The 15,014-nt window shown below is 41.7% G+C and overlaps 1 protein-coding gene across 1 annotated transcript; it reads left to right on the plus strand.

Moving 5' to 3' along the window:
• The first annotated feature begins 3,894 nt into the window (after positions 1 to 3,894).
• PNRC1 (proline rich nuclear receptor coactivator 1) lies at positions 3,895 to 7,910 on the plus strand. Its single transcript, XM_079939008.1, has 2 exons — positions 3,895 to 4,709; positions 6,824 to 7,910. Exons 1-2 carry the CDS (start codon positions 4,164 to 4,166, stop codon positions 7,265 to 7,267), a joined length of 990 nt encoding a protein of 329 aa, XP_079795134.1. The 5' UTR covers positions 3,895 to 4,163; the 3' UTR covers positions 7,268 to 7,910.
• Positions 7,911 to 15,014: the final 7,104 nt, after the last annotated feature.

Consider the following 15,014-nt stretch of genomic DNA (forward strand, 5'->3'; position numbering starts at 1 on the left):
ACATGCTTTTTCCTTTGGTTTCATATCTAGGATGAAATAGTATCAAGTATCCATAATATTATTGTACCCCAGGGCTGCCACTAGTTCTTCTGAAACCTTTGTAGCAATAAGAAAAAGAGATCCCTTCCTCCAGGTGGCCCCAGCCCCTGGGACAACAGCTTTCAAGAGCAGACTTAGAGTTGTATTTCAGCACCCCCTCATCCCTTCAGCTAGGCACCCTTGTGCAAAGCACAGCCTGCAAAGGCTTGCTGTCCTTCTTAGGAAGGTTTAAGAAATAAACACGTGGTAAAATTACTGCAACCCCAGAAAGGTATAATGAAGGGGGATAGGGATAATGAGGACAACAATTTCGACCTACAGTAATAATACTTCACAAGCAATTTAAGTGTCAGTATAAATTTTGTGAAAATTTGTGCATATTTTGTTTGCTATTAAATATAAACCTTGGGACTTCCCTGGTGGTCCAGTTAAGACTCCTTGCTCCCAATGCAGGGGGCCCAGGTTCTAGTTCCTGGTCAGGGAACTAGATCCCACATGCCGCAACTAAGAGGCTGCATGCAGCAACGAAGACCTGGCGCTGCCAAATAAATAAATATTTTAAAAAGTAAACCTTAAATTTCAAACAAACTTTTCAGGGTATGTTGATAAAATAAGGTTTGTGATCAAGGCTTAAATGTCAGGGAAATTTTTATTCATTAAGTGTAAACATTGTGATTTCATGGTTATGTTCAATGTTTGGAGGAATATTATTTCATAGATTTGAAAGAGTAATAATTTGAGAATTAAGCAAAGTATAAATTGGAGTAAGTGTTCCTCTTTTCATACACGTGTCCTTCAGAGCTTAGATGTTCAAGATCTAAGCAACAATAGGCAGAGGAAATGGAAACAAAGTAACGGTGAAGGGGGAAGAAGGACATTCAGAGCAGGAGAGAAAGATGATATTCAAGGTAGAGAGAGGGAGAGGATGAGGGCAGAAGTGAAATGTGAGAGAGACAAAGGTAGACAGAAGAGAGGGCAGAGGAATTCAGAGGGCTCTGGAATGTCAATGCAGGTAAACTGCTTATTTCACAAATGGGGGGACTTCCCTGGCGGCCCAGTGGTTCAGACTCTGCACTTCCACTGCAGGTGGGACAGGTTCCATCCCCCGTCAGGGAACTAAGATCCTGCATGCCTCTGGAGCAGCCAAAAATAAAAGAAAAAGAAACACAGGTGGGCTTTAATACCTGACTACTTTTCAATTGTTTATTTAAACAAACAAACAAACAAAACACCTCCTGTAAATAAACTGTTGACTTAACAAAAATAAAACCAAGACATGCAATGGAACAAAAACCTTCAAGAACCCTAAAGTCCTCTCAAGATTAACTTTACCCTTGGAATGTCTTGCTACCTCCATATTGGCCCAGACAAGCGTATCTGATCTTTTCCTTTATATCGTATAGCACAGATGAAACCAGGTTTGAATATTAAAACCAGACTTTACTAAAGACTAGCAGTCTATGGGAACTATACACAAAGGGTAAAAATGAAATCCAATAATATGGTTTATAAATCCCAAATTACTCTCTTCCAGTGGTCCATTCCAGCTCCCAGTCCCTTGGTGGTGGGCACCATCTTAGCACCTACTACCCAGGTGGCCACAGCTGCAAGGCTACCTTTCTTAAAGTACAGAATCCAGGGTTTTATGCAAGGCCTACACTTCAGGTCTCAAAAGGATAAACTACATACCACATAATAATCCCAACACCCACCCAAGACACATACATAGACAACAACAGGTGTTCTTGATCAAGGGCCCCATTGAACTGACTACAAATTAGCAGCCCCCTGAAGGGTAAATTATTCTTCAGGACAGTTTGATAGTACACCCGAGTAAAGTCAAATCTTAGGCCTTGGGATCTGGTGAAAAGAGCACTGCATTAGGAGTTCAAGTGATTTAGTCCCTAACTCGGACCTAAGGGACTGTGACCCTTAGGCAAGTCACTTTACCTTTAGAGGCTTTATTTATATTATTTACATGTTGCTATTTACTTTAAAGGATTGGAGTAAGAATAAAATGAGATAACAGATGAAAAAGTCCTTTGAAAAAGCAGAAACTCTTACAAAAACAAAAGAACAAATTACCTCATTCCAGAGGTTCCATAATCTTCGCCTGCTCTTCTCCACCAACTTTTTTTTTTTTTTTGGCTGCATTGGGTCTTCGTTGCTGCGCACAGGCTTTTCTCTAGTTGTGGCGAGCGGGCTTCTCACTGCAGTGGCTTCGCTTACTGTGGAACACGGGCTCTAGGCATGTAGGCTTCAGTTGTGGCACGCAGGCTCAGTAGTTGTGGCTCTCAGGCTCTAGAGCTCAGGCTCAGTAGTTGTAGCGCACGGGCTTAGTTGCTCCAAGGCATGTGGGATCTTCCCAGACCAGGGCTTGAACTTGTGTCCCCTGCATTGGCAGGCGGATTCATAACTACTGCACCACCAGGGAAGTCCATCCACCAACTCTTGCCAGGCTATTCTCTTCAGATGGATCTTAAACCCAACTTACAGACCTGACAATTTCAATTACAGCCTGAGGAGCTTTTACAGGGTTGGAAGTATATGATTCCCATTCATCCAATGATCATGAGCACTTACTATGTATTAAGTGTTGGAAACACAAAAATGAGTAAAATCCAGCAAAAATGATAAAGTCCAGCAATCAATAATGATGGAAGGTAGTATTAACAGTTTATATAAAGTTATTGGGAAGCATTATTCTGGATATTGCCTCTGTCCAACTCTGTTATCACAAAACACTTATCAAGCACCACAAAGCTGAAGAATATTGGTTAAAGGCTGGTAGGATACAAAGAAGTTTATTGTGGTGTTCTAAAAACCTATAATCTAGTGTGGCAGGTAGTACGGATGGTGTTAAAATTTCAGTCTTACCAGACCTGGAGTTCAAATTCTGCTACTAGCTTACTGTATGACATTTGACAAGTACTTTTTGCCTAAGCCTGTTTTCTCTCCTGTAAACTGGGGATAAAATATAGTACCGATTCCTTAGAGTTGTTCCGAGGTTCAAATGAGATAATTCATGTAAAGAACAGTTCGTGGCACATATGTGCTTGAAAAATAGCCACAATTCTTTCTGTGTGTGAGCGCAGTGCGGGGAGATGAGGAATTTCTATCAACACAGACCTAGCAAAATACACTGTATGTTGCAGAGCTGTTTCAGTTTCTCCCTTTGAGACGCAAGCCTCCTTTGCTTTCTTCTCGGTATCAGGCACTGTTTCGGGATCCCAAAGTCCCACAGTATGAAATCAGTAACATTTCCAATGTGCAATTACGGATTTATGGACAACTTTTTATACGTTAAGAGGCCAATTTCAGTAAGTCACTCCCTTAATTTTTACTCCGATTATCATGGCTAATGACCAGCGTTTCTCACCCGAGTTAATGAAAAAAAACGTAAGCAACACTTCATCAAATGTAATTTAAATGTGGACTGGTTTTCTTTCCGACTGCGACGAACGTAACCCCTACCGCGCACTCTGAAATCTTAAAATTAAAAAAAAACAATAATAATGCTATTATGTTGGGCTTGAAATAAGTACTTCCCCAAGGTCAGTGGCCGAGGGAGTAGGTGTCAGTGGCCTTGATGCTTCCCGATTCTTTCTCCCTGGTTCCCGCCCCCATCCCCATCCCCAAGATTCAGCCTAGATCTAGCCATCAGACCACCGCCTTCAGGATGAGGTGCGGGGGTGAGGAAGAAGAGTGGGTAGGGGGTGGGGCAGGTGGAACTGAAACTGAACTTCATTGTTCGCGGGACTGACTCTTCCCGAAATAGCCCGATAACAGCGCCTGCGCAGTGCGCGCTCTTTGTGCCGGGCTGCAGCAAGCGGGTTGTTTGTGTGTGCCTCTTCAAGGCGGTGGAGGCGGAGCAGGAGAGGCGTGGCCTCCCTGTCGCATTCTGATTGGGCTTTCTCAGAGAGGTGGGCGGGGTAGGGCGGAGCTTCCGATAACAACACTCGGAGCGGAGGCTCAGGCTATTTGTTGCTGCGCCGCCACCGCCCGACCCATGGTATGTTCTTTTCTCGGGCTCTGTTAGCAGCAGCCACCGCCGCCGCCGCCCTGTGATTTCTGGCCTTATCTCCTCCTTCTCCTCTTGCTGAGCCACTTTTTCTCGTAGTGCTATGACCGTCGTTTCTGTCCCACAGCGGGAGCCGCTTGTTCTGGGCGGCCGCCTTGCGCCCATGGGTTTTTCCGCCCGCGGTTACTTCGGGGCCCTCCCGATGGTTACCACTGCTCCGCCGCCTTTGCCCCGGATCCCGGACCCACGGGGGTTGCCCCCCACTCTCTTCCTCCCTCACTTCTTAGGGGAAGATGGTCCCTGTCTGACCCCTCATCCTCGCGCCCCGGCACCTCTGCCCAACTGCAGCCTCGCCACGGCGGGGGGCACCCCTCGGGCAGCACCAAAGAAGCGGCGAAAGAAGAAGGTGCGGGCCAGCCCGTCGGGGCAGCTTCCCAGCCGCTTCCACCAGTACCAGCAGCACCGGCCGAGCCTGGAGGGCGGGCGGAGCCCCGCGACGGGCCACGGCGGAGCGCAGCAAGTCCCGGACCAGGCCCAGGCCGCCGCCTGGGCCCCGGCTCCTGCGACCGCAGCTCGGACTGAGGAAACGAGCCCTTTCCCTGGCTCGCTGCCGCCCGCGGCGCCCGGCCAACCCTCGTTCAATAGAGAGGTAAGGGCCGCGAGTGGGACGGGGGTACCGCTGGCGTCCCGGCCCCTAGTCGGCCACAGCCCGGACGCGAGGTTTGGGGCCCTGCGCTCTGGGGTCGGGAAGGGAGGGGCCGGGTTGAGGGTTGAGGGACGGTTGTTTACTCGGGAGGGAAGTTTCCGTGACGCCCGCTCTGTTCTTGCTGGTGGGGGGGGGGGAGGGGAGGCCAGCGCTGGCGCTGCTGATTGGCTCCGGGGAGCCGGCCAATGAGAGGAGCGGCTGCGCCCCAGCAACAGTCCGGATTTAGAAGGCTGGCGACGTTCCAGGGGGTTTCGGTGTTCTGGGCGCGGGGTGGGGGGTGGGGGGGCGGGAGAAGGAAGAGACCCGCGGGAGGCTGACGTCAGCGCGCGCTACGTGCGGAGCGCTTCGGCGCCCATGAAGGAGGCGAGCCGGGCGGGGGTTGGGAGCGCGAGGGCGCGGGCCCGCTGGCGGCTTCCCGACCGTTGGCAGCGCCAAGACTCGTCGGGACGCGCGTACGGTCTCGGTACCCGGTGTGGGGTTTGTCACGGGGAGGCAGCCGCCCGCTTCCGGTTGGCTTTTTGCTGAGTTGTGAGGTGCGCGGTGTGGGGCGCCGGGCCACCTGGGGCGCTGCTCCTCGCGGGGCCGACCTACTTAGCTGTGCTTTTCAACTTCGAAAGTCGGCAGGAGCGACGGCAGAGCTGTTGCCTCTTTGAAGCGATAAGTTCTCTGGGCTAGTCTATCAGATGAACGGAATTTACTGCGCATCCCCACGGTGTACTGTGCCAGGCTTTCTTAGCGGAAGGTAGTTTTATTGCTTGTGTCCAGAATGATGAAGTTTCCGAAAGAAGAGTTCCCAATTGAATTGACGATATGCTGCCCAGTTGCTATTGGACTAGGATAAAATTGATTAAAACTTAAACGGTATTAAGTGGCTATATTACTTAAAGTAACCTTTGTATCAAAATAAAAACATTTTGACTTGAATTTCAAAAACCATAATAATAATGAAAATAAGTTACTGACATTTGTTGAAAGAATATTGGTTTGAGAGATTTGCAGCTCATCTAGCTGTGCCCTTGGAAAAACTTAAATTTGTCCACCGTGATTACTTAAATTTTGTATACGTTCCTTTCAGTTCCACGGCTCTTCTGTAATATTAATTACTGTAAAAGCGAGTTTTTGTACTTGTTACCTAGTAAGATTCCTTTATTTTCTAGAACGGTATTGAAACCGGGAGCTCTGTTGTCAGTTACCCTTTTTGACATGGATTATGTTACCTTGTGCTCCGGCTTTCTATTTGTGTCCTGGCTTACCTACCGTATTACAAGTGTTGAAAGGGCAGTGATCGAATAGATTACCCTGTCTTTCCATTATCATGGCTTCCTGTAAGGATCACTTGAGTTAGGAAAGTGACTGGAATTTTGGCAGTAAAGTTCTTGAAGTAGTTTTTACAACAGAAAGTAGGGGGCAGGCAGAAAGCATTTTTTCTGACTATGTATTATATGTGTAACTGGACGAGATGATAGAAAGTGGTAAGTATTTTAGTATTTAAATTTCTGAAATTTTGTTTTCACAAGCTGGGGGGATAATTTTTAATGTGTGTACTTAGTAACCATTATCAAAACACTTCCTCACTTAAAATCAATCTCCTGCTAAGCAAATTTCTATTCTGACATAATTTTTAAAGAACCTGTCTTAAAAGGTAAATAGTGTATCTATTAACATAGTTTTTCTTTCTAATCAACCAAAGCATTTGAAAATTTCTCTTGGAAATATCCTGCTGTAAAAACGCTGACCTTTGTTAGTTAGGAAGAGGTTGTCATACATGTTTGGAATATAGCTCATTACTCTCTATAGAAAGGTGGACTTGGTTACCTTGGGTTCTTTGACATTTTAGAATCAGCACTGGTAACAGTGATTACTAACTATTTTTAGTGGTAAAATTAGATGTGTGCGTATTTGGACTTCCAGGGATAAGTGCAGCAAGCATTTAATCAAGACAGTGAACTAAACTCCACGGGAACTTTTTAAAAGAAAATATGTTAGATATATGGTGAGGTTCATGACTGATTTTTATCATGAGACTGTATTCACTTTTATGTTCCTTGTCTTTGTAGGTTTTAAAATCAAAGATGGGAAAATCGGAGAAAATTGCCATTCCCCACGGCCAGCTTGTTCATGGTATACACTTGTGTGAACAACCAAAGATAAACAGACAGAAAAGCAAATATAACTTACCACTAACCAAGATCACCTCTGCAAAAAGAAATGAAAATAACTTTTGGCAGAATTCTGTTTCATCTGATATAATTCAGAAGCAGGAAAAAAAGCCTTTTAAAAATACTGAGAATATTAAAAATAAGCATTTGAAGAAATCATCATTTCTAACTGAAGTGAGCCAAAAGGAGAATTATGCTGGGGCAAAGTTTAGTGACCCACCTTCTCCTAGTGTTCTTCCAAAGCCTCCTAGTCACTGGATGGGAAGCACCATTGAAAATTCCAACCAAAATAGGGAGTTGATGGCAGTACACTTAAAAACTCTCCTAAAAGTTCAAACTTAGATCTCAGATTTCAGTATGTATGTAAAACATAGCTTTTCCAAAATCCCTGGACTCTTGAAAAGCAGTGGTACAGAAATGGAAAATTACCTTGTTGCAATATACAAGGGCAAAAGATGAGTTTAAAAAATTACAAACAGCTTGTATTATATTTTATATTTTGTAAATACTGTATACCATGTATTATGTGTATATTGTTCATACTTGAGAGGTACATTATAGTTTTGTTATGAAAGTATGTATTTTGCCCTGCCCAAATGGTAGGTGTTTTGTATATATACAATGGAGAAATTTTAAGTGTGCTAAGGCACCTGAAAGACCGATTTATTTGCACAAGGTACTGAGATTTTTTTCAAGAAACAGCTGTCGAATCTCAAGGTGAAGATCTCAATGTGAACAGTTTACTAATGCACTACTGAAGTTTAAATCTGTGGCACAATCATTGTAAACATGGGGTTTGTCTATGTTTCTCTAAATTGATTTCTGCCTTCTAATCTGTAATTACCAGAAAACTCCTATTCCCATTTTTACCAAACTTAATTTCTGGGTTTTGGTTTATATCCATTCAAATTTAAAATTTTAATGCCAACAAAATCGGTTGTAATCAAATTTTAAAATAATAATAATTTGGCCCCCCCCTTTTCAACTAGTCTTGACTCTTTGTGTGTGATTGTTTTTTCATGTTTGAATGTGTAACTAGGAGATGGATTTTAACTTTCCATTTTACTGGCTAAATGTCTATACTAATTGTACATCCTCCCTCTGAAAGCTGGAGAGTCCAATAATTTAACACTACTACCTCTAAGGGGAGGAATTCCCCATCTCATGAATGGAAATGGTTGTGGGCAAAAGTAAAGCTGATTAGCTTATAGCTTAGAATATGCGTTTATTTTTTGAGCTGTCTCATAAAACACCAGTTGACTTACCACATATTTACAATGAAAGAAAACGGCACTTGTTTGATTTGCAAAATTTATACTGATACTGAATGGGATACTTGAATCAAAGCAAATATAATTGATGTTAAAATATTAGATGGAGACTTTGGAATCTCAAGCTTGCTTTAAGTTATGGCAGCATATGTATTTTTACTTTAAAATTCAAACTTCTACTCAGTATATCTATAAAGTCTATTCCAGTAAGAAATTCTAGAACACAATTTTCCGCATATAGTTTTTCATTATGTTATACAAGGCCAAAGTTTATGCCAAATAATACAAAGGAAAGAGTAATTGGTAATGAGTAATTGGTCAGTATTTAGACATGTGAAGAAGTAAAGGTGTTCAGAGGCTATATGTGATCCTATAAGGTAGTATAGGTGAGAAAGGTGCTACCATCCTGAGGAAGAAATAAATGAGCCATAAGTCTCAACTTCTTGTATCATTTTGGTTCACACAAGAAGGGAGGACACTTACCTAACCTTAACTTAGAATCACTATTGACTTAATAAGCAATGCCAGGATGGCATGATGACTTGATATAGCCACCTCAAAATCTGAGAATTTCTAATAGATGTGGTCACTATACAGCTTGTCAACACCCCAACCAACCATTTTTCTTGGCATTGACTGTAACATGCTCTGTTCTTAAATGAATTTAGAGAAAGTTAACTTCATTTACATATAGGTATATGTAGATGGATTTTAAAAAAGCACTTAGAGAAACTTAAGATACAAGTGCACTCTCGACCTTATAGAAGATAAGACTTTTTTTTAGCTAAGAGAAGTGTTAACACACTGGTAAAGAGGATGGTTAAATTTTTTAAAGGATGATGTAAGGAAATAGGTTGTATTATAAAGTAACAGATTTTATAGTTTGAAGAGTGGGTGAAATAGACTACAGATATATTTAGTGAGAAGGTGTTAAATTTAAAAGTTGAATAGTTTTGGTGTTAAAGTAAAACATTTAGCAGCATGTCTTAGTCCCTCTGGGCTGCTATAACAAAATACTAGACACTAAGTAGCTTATAAACAAATTTATTTCTCAGTTCTGTAGGCTGGGAAGTCCAAGATCAAGGCATCAGTGGATTTGGTGTCTAGTGAGATCCCAGTTTTAAACGTTCATAGATGGTGTCCTTTTGCTGTGTATGTACTTGGCAGAAGGGGTGAGGGAGCTTTCTGGGGCTCCTTTTATAAGGGCACAAATCCCATTCATGAGGGTTCCTGCTCTCATGTCCTAATCACTTCCCCAAGTCTCTACCTCCTGTATGTTACCTCGGGCGTTGGGTTTCAACATAGGAATTCAGATCATAGTGCAGCCCAATTATTCAGCCATTATTTTTCTCCTATTGGAGTGTCTTGAAACATCTCCTCCAACGTTCCTGTAATTTGTGTTTTGTGGGTGTATAGAGCACACTTTGTGTTTGCAGTTACCAGCTCCAGGCCTAAACTTTAACTAATGGTCTGATTAAAAAATTACCATTGCAAAGGGGTAAAAGGTTTGTAACTGTAGTATGTGAGCGGAAAAAATTGTTCCATGCAGTGGCACTTTCCTATAAAACAGATACCAGTATGTGGTTTAGTATTTTGTACTGAAGTTGCTTTTAGATGAATTTGTACAATTTGATACTGAGTTTATTCAGCTCATACCACTGACGTAGTGAGACTATAGAAAGCTGCTTTTATTTGCATTAATCTTGGTGCTAAGTAATTAGTGTCCTTGTTAGGAAGATAAAGGGAAAAGAAGGTAATAAAAGACCAAATTACAATATTAACAGATTGACAGGAGCCATTCTTTTCAAACTTAAAGGTGGTTTGTTAGTTAAAATACAAATTTTAGGGTGGTTTATAAATTTAAAGACTAGAATGTGTTAGGCAAGTAATCTACATTTTATCAGGACAAGCATTCAGGTTTTTAGGCAGTACTATGTAATTACCCCTTTCCTTCACAGATTTTAATACAAAGCTAGTATAAATGTGGGACTTGAATGGGATCCAGTCATGCTACACTTGGGGAAAACCATTTGCATTTCTTTTGCGTAGTACATGATTTTAAACTAGCTCAAAACTCCCACAGTATTTGCTTTTGTCTTTATCTGTCTTCTTTAAAAGCCCTGACTCAACTTTCGGTGTTGAGAAGGAACAAAACCCAGGCCCCAGGCCCCAGGCGCGTGCTTCTGCCACTCAGCACTAGGGCCCAGGATGGACCTGGGAAGGAGGGCATGGTGGGCACCCGCCCAAGCCAAAGAAGTTAGGATTATGAGGAGCTGTGGGGGTGGTGGATAAGCTAGACTCCTCCAAGGCCTTGTCCCTCACCTCCCAGCATGTCCTCAAGTAAAAGCATTTCGATGTCTGGGGAAGGTTAGGGCTGTCTTAGCTCAAAGCCACCGACCTCTGCCCTATTCCTGGTTTCTTCCAGAAACGGTGCTTGGGGAGAGAACCATAATTATTAAATGGTTTGAGATTACCAAAAAACGCAGGGCATGTGTTTGTGTGTGGGAGACTGGTTTTGTGATTAAGGACTTCAAGAGGTAGTATAAAGAAAGGCAGCTAAATTTTGAGTGGGGATATTAAGCAATCAGTTATAGAAAAGAAGGGAAAGGGTTTGAGGATGCAAAGGAACTTTTATTTGATACTGGCATTTTGTATGAGTCTTCATTCCGGCTCACGTAAATGCAAGTATCTTCCTTACAAATAGATGGGAAATCTCATTTTAGGAGTTAAGGCCATAGTTCAAAATTCCCCAGTTGGTAGTCACCAATTTTACCTTTTTTTTAAAAAATAAATTTATTTTTATTTTTTTGTTGTGTTGGGTCTTCGTTGCTGCACGCAGGCTTTCTCTAGTTGTGGTGAGTGGAGGCTACTCTTCGTTGCGGTGCACGGGCTTCTCATTGCAGTGGCTTTTCTTGTTGCGGAGCACGAGCTCTAGGCACGTGGGCTTCAGTAGTTGTGGCATGCAGGCTCAGTAGTTGTGACTCACAGGCTCTAGAGCGCAGGCTGCATAGTTGTGGGGCACGGGCTTAGTTGCTCCGTGGCATGTGGGATCTTCCCGGACCAGGGCTCAAACCCGTGTCCCCTGCATTGGCAGGTGGATTCTTAACCACTGTGCCACCAGGGAAGCCCAATTTTAGCTTTTTTAAATAACGTGTTGTAAACATTACTAATGGGTTGGCCTCGGTGAGTTCTGACATCTCCCAAATCAGTCTTATGACTCCAGCAAACGGCTCATTTATGCACATGTTTGATAACACATTTCTGCACATTATAAAAATCCTAACAATGAAACTAATACAGAGTCCCTGTCTTGGATAAAACTGCCTCAACCACCCCTCCCCTCCTTTTTTGAAATATGTTCTTTCGTGTCATTTTTGAGTAGCATGTCTACAATTTAGTGTGGCGGGGGATTAAGTGTGAAGTATGTTCAGGAGATGGTTGACCCTTGAACAACACAGGTTCAAACTGAGCAGGTCCGCTTACACACAGATTTTTTAAAAATAGTAAATACTACACTACTACATGATCCACAGTTGGTTGAATCCGAGGATGTGGAACCTTGGATATGGAGGAATCAGGGACATAGAGGTCAGACTATAATTTATATGCATATTTTCAACCGCAAGGGGTTGGTGCACCCAACCCCTGAGTTGTTCGGGGGTCAGCTGTACAAGGATAATTGGCAGAGCTAAAAGTTAACAGCGTAGGTGGGTGAGGAAGAAATGATGGCCATAACTGAAATACAAGCTTACCCTACAAGAAACGTTTTTAGAGGAGGTAAAAACAAAAGTCAAGTCATCGTCTCTTCCAGCAGGTGGTGACTAATGCTGGTGAGTAGGGATTGTCTAGTTGGGAATCGGGACATCTATTAGAAGTAGCATTGAGTGGGGCCTTAAAATATTCAGTTGTATCTGCCATGCAAAGAAGAGTTGAATATATTGTCAGAGATAAAAGTTTTAGCAGTGTTATGAAAAGATGTGGAATACCCAGTAGCTTAAGAGAAGTGCAGGGAAGGAAGATTCACTGTCTTGAATGGTGTATTGGGGTAGTAACATGAAGGGCTTTGAATGTCATGCTGAAGAGTTTCAACTTTATTCTATAAGCATGGCAGAGTCACCAAAGGCTTATGAGCAAGGTAATGAGATTTCTGCTTCAAAAAGAAAACTGGTGAAAATACAGAGAACAGTTTGGAAAGGGAAAGCTTGAGACATGAAAGCCACTTGGTATTTCAGTGGTTTAAAAAAGAGCCTTAAAGGATATTATCAGAGGGTATACAGGGGCATGGCCTTACTTGGGAGATACTTTGGAGGTAGAATTCAGAATTCAGCAACTGAATGAAGGGTAAGAAAAGAATTTTTAAATTGAGCAATCAGGAAGATAAAACCAGCAATTAGGGAACTCTGGAGGGGGTTGAAATTATAGAGGAAGGTAATTTTGATTTGCATGTTGAACTTCGAGATGCATGTAGGATATCCACGTGGAAACACACAGCAAGTAGAAGATAGGTCAGGCTGAGAGGTACAGCTTTGGTAATAGTGCACAGAAGCACTAATTACAACATGAATATGGAACTGAAATATTTTGTCTTCCTATATTCTTTTTTCCCTCACTGGGTTTAACACCTTTACCAGTACTCTTGACCTCATCTTTTCTGCCTCCTATGGACTCTCAACTTCATCTATGGTAGTAAATTAGTTGCTGAACTGAAAGTATTTCCTCTGAAAGTGTTAAATGGTGGTTAGTTATTACTGACCTGTAAAAGTCTATGTTAGTGGACGGTTCTAATGTTAAGTTCTGGATTCAGACAGCAGGGGCCCAGCTGCTGAAGAGGAACAAAGTTTCCTTCCCTTAGTCCAAGTTTTGATGCTGGGTGAAACTGATCTTTTAACATTCTATATCTTTTTGTAAATCTCCCCCCTTCTAATGACCATCCCATCATACTGCTGAATAATTATCCTTTATTTAGAGAATGGAAGGCCCCCAAATCCCATGCACTCTATGCAGTTGATACCTGCTTCACGTTGAGGGAATCAAACATATGTACTTATACTTGGGTATGAAAGGCTGAGAGTCTCATTATCTTCCTCTATATACTTAAAACTTTGAAGGACATTGCAGAATGAAAATACTTAAAAATCACAAGCCTGCTCTTTCAGCCCTGAGCTATCCATAAATCTTTCAAAGACTCCCAAATACAAGTCTCCAAATGGGAAAGAGTGTGTCTGTGCTGAGATGAGATGGGGTAGGAAGCAGGATTGTTGTAGGCACAAATCGTGTAGTTCAGGAGCTACTTGTTTTTGTATCGGAAAGGAAATTTGAGAGTACATTTTATACAGTGCTATTTATAAAAACTCATAAAAGTTAACCTTTGAAAGAAACTTTCTTGAAAATTTTAGATAGGATTCTCTGAAGCTGTGGGGTGGATAAAGTTCTAAGAATAGGGATGATCTATTTTATGGTTGAACTTAACCCTTTTTCTTTATATCTCTTGGATTAGATTGTCTTGAATTAATCTGACAGTTTTCGGATTAAGTTGCTTTTCATATCCTTTGCAATTCTCTTGGAGTTCTAAGTTAAATATGCTAAAATGTATGAGTAATATTCCTAACACCCAGGAATTGTATTTGCCAAACTTAAACTTGTGAATTACAATTTAAGACTTATAGAAGGTGTTACATTTACTGTGGGTTCACTGTCAAGATCTCAGAATTCATTTTCTAAAGCAGAGTTTAGAGTAATGTTTCCTTAGTGTAGAACTGGTGACACAAATTTAAAGTTCCCTCTGTTAGAGGAATAGTTTATCATAGATGATGTGGCATTAATTACGGTCTCTGAATTAAGTAATGGTAGGAAGGGGAAAAACGGGAGAATTGGCAGAAAGCAGCCTACATGGATAATCATGGAAAATCAGATGCACATTTGTCAAAGGAGGCTACAGGTTCTATTCAAGCTCTATTTAATTAGAAGAGATCATATATCTTGAATGTATAATAGCTTAAAAGACAAAATGACATTTTTAAGCAATAACGTTGAAAACTTCACTTCTCTAGTCATTCATAGGATAACTTTTATGCATGTGTAAGAAAGGATCCAGGAAAGTTAAGTAATTTTTCCCAGTCTACTACATAAAGTGGCAGGAAAATGTGGTATTTTATATATGATTGTAAAGATAATAGATACTAATCAGACTCCTCCAAAACTGGTCATATATATATAGCTACTCCTAAATTATTACAGATAGTTCCATTGTTCTAAGATTAGAGATTAACCTGATTAGTTGTCAAAACAGAATTACAAATGTGTTCTTAAGAGTCTAGAATCTTGAGGAGGGGATGGCAAGTAGAAGACATTTTGATGACTTTTATTTCCAACATGGAAATGTTTGATTTAACTGAACTCAAAACTGCCTTCTAACAGTTAAGATCTTTAAAAAGGAAGATCTTTATTATTTCACTCTATTTGGCAACATGGAATCAGAGGGCTTTGGTTCTTCCTACCAAACCCTTAGAGAGATCTACAATTTGGGGGATCTTCTTGCTATAATAAGGGCTCTCAACCATCCCTTCCAACGTTGAAATTGCCCTTACTCTTTTCAACTGATCAGACACTAAGGGCTCTCAAATTTTAAAACAAAAGGATTAACATCAAAGATTGGATTACCCTTTTCCATCAGCCTTCCAAGGGTCCTAGTCACTGTGCATTCAGTCCAGTCTCCTTAACCATTTGTGTTTCTTAGGTTACTGTAAATCATCTGATGTTTGAAGCCAGACCCTGAATTTCAAAACTAAGAAAATAGAATTATGTTTACAAAAGATATT

The sequence above is a fragment of the Stenella coeruleoalba genome (assembly GCF_951394435.1).
Source record: "Stenella coeruleoalba genome assembly, chromosome: 12".
NCBI classification, from domain to species: Eukaryota; Metazoa; Chordata; class Mammalia; order Artiodactyla; family Delphinidae; genus Stenella; species Stenella coeruleoalba.

Excerpts from the sequence above, each read along its gene's own strand:
- PNRC1 (XM_079939008.1), top strand. The coding sequence starts at position 4,164 with ATGACCGTCGTTTCTGTCCCACAGCGGGAGCCGCTTGTTCTGGGCGGC. Across the intron at positions 4,710-6,823 it reads AACCCTCGTTCAATAGAGAG|GTTTTAAAATCAAAGATGGG; the intron begins GTAAGGGCCGCG and ends TTGTCTTTGTAG.